This window comes from the organism of the source record quoted next, unplaced genomic scaffold (assembly GCF_019419815.1).
Source record: "Pyrus x bretschneideri cultivar Hongxiangsu unplaced genomic scaffold, Pyrus_bretschneideri_v1 Contig7, whole genome shotgun sequence".
NCBI lineage: Eukaryota > Viridiplantae > Streptophyta > Magnoliopsida > Rosales > Rosaceae > Pyrus > Pyrus x bretschneideri.
The window spans coordinates 6,759,484-6,765,320 of record NW_025999809.1 but is presented as its reverse complement, the minus strand read 5'-3'; the positions used below and the strand labels follow the sequence as shown (position 1 = coordinate 6,765,320).

At 36.3% G+C, this 5,837-nt stretch overlaps 1 protein-coding gene across 1 annotated transcript; it reads left to right on the top strand.

Annotated features, from left to right (window-relative positions):
* Positions 1-1,132: 1,132 nt before the first annotated feature.
* On the top strand, positions 1,133-3,295 carry LOC103957299 (transcription factor MTB3). The gene is made up of 2 exons (XM_009369445.3): positions 1,133-1,323; positions 1,443-3,295. The coding sequence occupies exon 2, from the start codon at positions 1,627-1,629 to the stop codon at positions 3,133-3,135; it is 1,509 nt and encodes a 502-aa protein (XP_009367720.2). The 5' UTR covers positions 1,133-1,323; positions 1,443-1,626; the 3' UTR covers positions 3,136-3,295.
* Positions 3,296-5,837: the final 2,542 nt, after the last annotated feature.

The following is a 5,837-nucleotide window of genomic DNA, read 5'->3' as shown; positions in this document are numbered from 1 at the left end:
ATATATAAATATATAAAATATATATATAATATATGTATAATATATATATATATATATATATATATATATATATATATATATATATAGTTGTAAGCAGACAGACATGGTTCATGCACAGGTTTATCATTTATATATTTTTATTCTTGGCCGTGTATGTATATTTTGGTAGTATGCATATATTTTATTGGATTCCGAGTCTTTACATTTACATTTTGTGCATTTACAAAAGTTTTTCAGTGTGAACTAGTACATCACGTGTTATTATACAAATGATGAGATATGTGTGTTAAAGAATTAATAATTTAAAAGATAAAATCTCCTACCACTTATATAATAACACATAATATATCATCCATATTCCGATCATAATGAAAAATTTCTAGTGCATTTACTCATTTCGCTACTTCTTAACTATTATAATAATTTAACGATTTAAGATCTGCAATTAAATTTTACATTTAAAAGAAAATGAATTCCCAAACTGACAGTTAATTGTTGTCGTCAGTTTGTGCGTGCCTTCTCTTTCTGTTTTCCTTCTTTCACCCATCAGGTCTTCCTTAGTTGTGACGTCAAACTTAAGTTTTTCACCGTGGAGTGACATATTTATGTATTCTTTTATGTTTAACTTGTACTTTATTTCTGATGGATGGTGAAGTTCATGGAGTAGGATTTTCTCTTCTATTTTTTTTTCTTTTTTTTTTCTCTCATTCTATTTGAACGGTCATGGTTAAATTACGTTAACATATTTTATTAATTTTTTATAGTAAAAGAAAGACAAAGTAAGATAATATGAGATGATGAGATGAAAGGGGATGGAAAAAGAAGAAGAGAGAATCTTAGTCCGAATTTCATACCCATTTTGTTTTGCATTTTTTATCCTTTAATTATCTTTGCTTTACTCAATACAAAGACAAAAACTCTGAGTAAATAAATAAATACAAAGACTAAAAAAAAAAAAAAAATGGAAAAACTTCATCAATCACCACTAACTTTTTAACGGGTCCTACACTATAGTTTGTCGATGGGCTTGGAGGCTATTTGGGTCGGCCCATTGGGTGTACAAGGCCCATTATCCTTACCTCCGTCACGTTTCCGTTTGCTGAGCTTGCTAGGTTTCCGTTTCTGTAATTGCCATGACTTTGTATCAAACCTTTATCTGTTCGCATTGAAGGCTTCATTCAAGTTTCATCAAGTCTCTGCCTGGATTTTGGACTTTTTTGTGAGCCGATTTTGTGCTTCCTAAAACTCCATCAGCTTTAATTAAGCAGTAAATTCATGGTCTTTGTGTATGAATATGAAGTATCCTCAGGATCTGCCAATTGGGTAAGTCTAAATTTCTCAACTTGTTCGAGTTTCATCGTTGTTTTTGGGTTTAAAAACATTTTTAGGAAGTGGGTAATTTTAGTTGGACATATTTTATCAAAGATGTTATATTTGTGTAGAAATGATTCCCTGAGATGTGTTCAAAGTTTGGAACTTTAATTGTGATCCGGTCGTCAAGTTTTGCGAAAAGATTGCGAATTTCTGTAGTGGGAGTAAGAAATTTGAGAGCTGTATCGTGAATTTCTCTAGTTTTAGCAGTTTTGTGTTGTTTGAGAGAGTTGTGGAAGGGGAAGAGAGGTTAAGATGGGTGAGAAATTTTGGGTGAATGAAGAAGACAAGGTCATGGTTGAGTCGGTACTAGGTACCGAAGCGTGCCGGTTCTTGATCTCACTGGCTTCCGAAAATGTTTTGTCAGATTTGATTAGGCCGTCGGGTAAATTGGGTGTGCAGCAGGGGCTGTGTCAGCTTGTCAACGGGTCGAATTGGAATTATGCCATTTTCTGGCAGGCTGTTGGCTCGAAATCTGGTGGATCTGCCTTGTGTTGGGGTGATGGGCATTGCAGGGATACCAAGGATGGTGGAGCTGGGGACGCGAATTCTAGTCGGGATAGTAGTTTGGAGGCAGTGCAGAATAAAGAAGAGGTGAAGAAGCGGGTGGTTCAGAAGCTCCATGCATGTTTTGGCGGTTTGAATGCGGATAATTATGCAAGGAGGTTGGATGGTGTGTCAGATGTGGAGATGTTTTATCACACTTCAATGTGTTATGCATTTCAACTTGATTCGATTTCACACTGTGGTCCTGCAGAGGCGTATAACTCCAGAAAATCAATTTGGGTTTCAGATGCAGGTAGTTGTTTACATCATTACCAGTCGAGATCATTTTTAGCAAGATTGGCTGGGTTTCAGACTGTGGTGTTTGTACCAATGAAATCAGGAGTTGTGGAACTTGGTTCGGTCAAATCAACTCCGGAAGAACAAAGTTATGTGGATATAGTTAGAAGTGCGTTTGGGGAATCTAGTCCTATTCAGCCAAAGGCATTTCCAATGATATTTGGACGTGAACTAAGTCTCGGGGGTCCAAAATCACAATCCGTTAACATTTCCTTTACCCCGAAAATAGAAGAAGATTTTGCATTTCCTCCAGAGTCGTTGGAATTACAATCAGTAGGTACTTCAAATGGATTTCCAAGTGAGGGTGGTGAAGTAAAACTGTTTCCTCAAATGAACCAGATGATGGTTGACGGATTCAATACCCAGACAAGGGTTTCAGGTTCAGAGCTGCTTAAGGATGAGTCATCGACACAAGTGGATGAGCAAAAACCCAGAAAGAGAGGGAGAAAGCCTTCCAATGGGAGAGAAGAACCATTGAATCACGTGGAAGCAGAGCGGCAGAGGCGCGAGAAGCTTAACCAGAGGTTCTATGCACTAAGAGCTGTTGTTCCTAACATATCGAAGATGGATAAAGCCTCTCTTCTTGGTGATGCCATTACCCATATCACCGATCTCCAGATGAAGATCAGAATCATTGAAGCTGAAAAGCAGATGGTTAACAACAAGGGAAAGCAGTTGCCGGTTCCAGAGATTGATTTTCAGGAACGCCACGAGGATGCAGTTGTCAGGATGAACTTCCCATTGGATTCTCACCCGGTTTCTGATGTCATCCGAACACTAAGGGAACATAAAATTGTACCTCAAGAGTCTAATGTTTCCATAACAGACAACGATAAGGTTATTCATACATTCTCCATTCAAACTCAAGGTGGTGATGCTGAGAAGTTAAAGGAGAAGCTGGTGGCCTTTCTTTCAAAATGATCCGACTGTTAAGTTGCTCTTGTAAGTTATTACTTGTATCTGTGTGCATCTGCCTGATAAAAACGTGGGTTTTCTTATCGACTAACTGATTATGTCGCATTAATGATTTGTTATATAACTTCAGATTCTGGTTATTGAATGAAGTTGTTTCGTTAATATATGCAAGGGATCTCATGTTAATTTTGAACATGTTCGGAAGATCCACTGGACCTATGTTATGAGTTTATCTCACTACTCGGTTTTCTTTGGAAGGCTTCTGAGTTGTTGTTTTACAGTTTATGCATGCATGTTTAGATGAATTGGCCCCTAGGCAGCTCTCTATTAAGGGGAGATTCGTACGCGTGACTTAGTCACGTGATCCTAAGTTTTTCTCTCGTCATCCGATTTGCTATTCAAACTCCAGTTTTTAAACGGAGTTGAGTTTGACCGATAAATATGTACTCTTTGTTATTGGGGAGGCCGGGAACCTTTGGTCATGGCTTCTCTGCAAGTCAAGACTCATAAAGGACTCAATCAAAATCAAGAAAAAGGGAATTTGTTTTCGGTCTATTAAAACCAGCTCATGTGCGACACACATTCGCCAACTGTGTTAAAAATATTGTTGAATTTGACTCTTTGCATTATGCTTTCCTCAGGGCTTGCATCAACCATAAAAAAATTTACTTTTTAACTCTTCTGTTCTATATGCCTTGTAACTCAAGGCGGATTCTTGCACGTCACGACTGTTATATGATATGTTCTTGTCTAAGTATAATACTCAGCACGTTTCACGTCTTTCTTGTAGACTACTATGAACCTTAAACAATTGCTTTGCACTCAAAGTACACAGTATGTAACTCTGTTTGGCGCCCAAGTTAGCGTGTATTGATTCATTCCAAATGGACTGCCGTGCCATGGTTGAACCTCCAAACCATTACGCCCAAGTCGGTTAGCTCAGAAGAAATATCACAGCTTAGACACTAGTCAAGGGCATGAGATTTGAAATTTATAGAAAGCTTTGAATAAACAGCTCTCCACCTCCCCCACACTTCACCTCAGAGTCCATTTCCTTATTTTTCACAAACTTCTGTGAAAACTCATTTTTACTTTCCAAAACAATTTTCCCGATAATCCGTCTGTAAAACGTTACCAGACGAACCCTAAATGAGGTTCTGTTATAGGACTTTGTTCTCAACTCTTGTGTTGTTCTTGTTCTGTTTTCTTGTCTACAACTTGGAGAAACGAGGCAATTGAAATCAGTGATGTCATTTGAAGATTTCGTTACCATTAACAGAAAAAGTCTTGATGGTGATTCAAACTCTTGAAGATTTCGATTTCAACGTTTCTTTAGGAATCGAATTAACTATTTTCTACCACATGATATCATAGCATATTTCTAATTTAAAAATAGAAAAATATAAATGTAAATCTTTCTCCGTTCCCATATTCTCTCTCTTAATCCCTCTCTTTTTGACATTTCTCGCTAGTTTCTCCCTTCCATATAATTTTTCAGAAAAATAAAAAAGCAAAAAACCTGCTTCATACATAGTGTGTGGGCTTAAGCTAGTGTGCGTATTCATGTATATGTGTATTGTTGATGCACAAAATCGGCTAGACTTTAAAACAACATAAATTGTCAAGTTTGTGACATTCGTAAGGTTGCTCTAATCACCTGATAAAGGTAATGTATAAACAGTTAGAGATTGGGAAGCAAACACAAAATGTACGCAGTTCATCCTAAGTTGGGCTACGTCCATAGAGTAGAGGAATTCTCATTAATAGTGAAGAGTTTACATTATACATAGGTTTAAGCATAATCATTATTAGTAAGTTCTAACGACAAATTTAAGTACAATAATGGCATTAGGGATTAATTGTAGAATAATGGTCTCCTTTTATAGTTGAGGAGAGTCGTACGCTTTCATCCGCAGTCGATATGAGATTTTAGGAGCTTTATTCTAATGTTGAAACATGTTACGTTGTGATTGGCTTCCTGGTTGAAAAAAAATTCTTGTACTTCAGCAAAGGTGCCTCAGCACAAAGATCGTTGATCACATAGTACTTTGCTTTGAAGTAGACATGAAGATTAGGGAGATTCCTACTTTCTCTTCCTGCTCCTATATGTTTATTATATTTACCTGATTTAAATAAACTTTGGGAGAGATTTGAACAGTGTGAAAAAGTGATAGATGTTTCTTCTTCCCTTCAAAGAAGAAAATCGCAAACGTTTAGAAAAGTGATTGAAAGAAAGCTCATCATAATCCTGATTAAAATTAGAAAACCAAGGAAAATGAGAAGGTAGAAAAAGCGATTAGGCAATTGAAAGAAAAGCTCACCATAATCCCGATTAGAATTAGAAAACCAAGGAAAAATGAGAAGGTTTTTACCCATCCCAAGTACGGCTTTCCTTGAATTTGAAGGAAAAAAAAAAAAGAGGGTTATGTTAGGGAGATCAAATTTTTTAAATCAAATTTGTAAACTAAATGATGTGATTGTAGATGAATGAATTATTAATTAAGTGTCGATTAACGTATTTGTTTCTTATTAGTGACATATCATTTAATTTGTAATTTGATTTCAAAAATTTAGTTTTCCTAACATTATCGAAAAATGAACCATTAATCATTGGCCTCGTCGGCAACTTATGTAAAAAAACCTATCTATATATAAAGTGAGAAGGGCAGTGAACAGTGGCAATACACAGATTTAAAAAACCATACTCA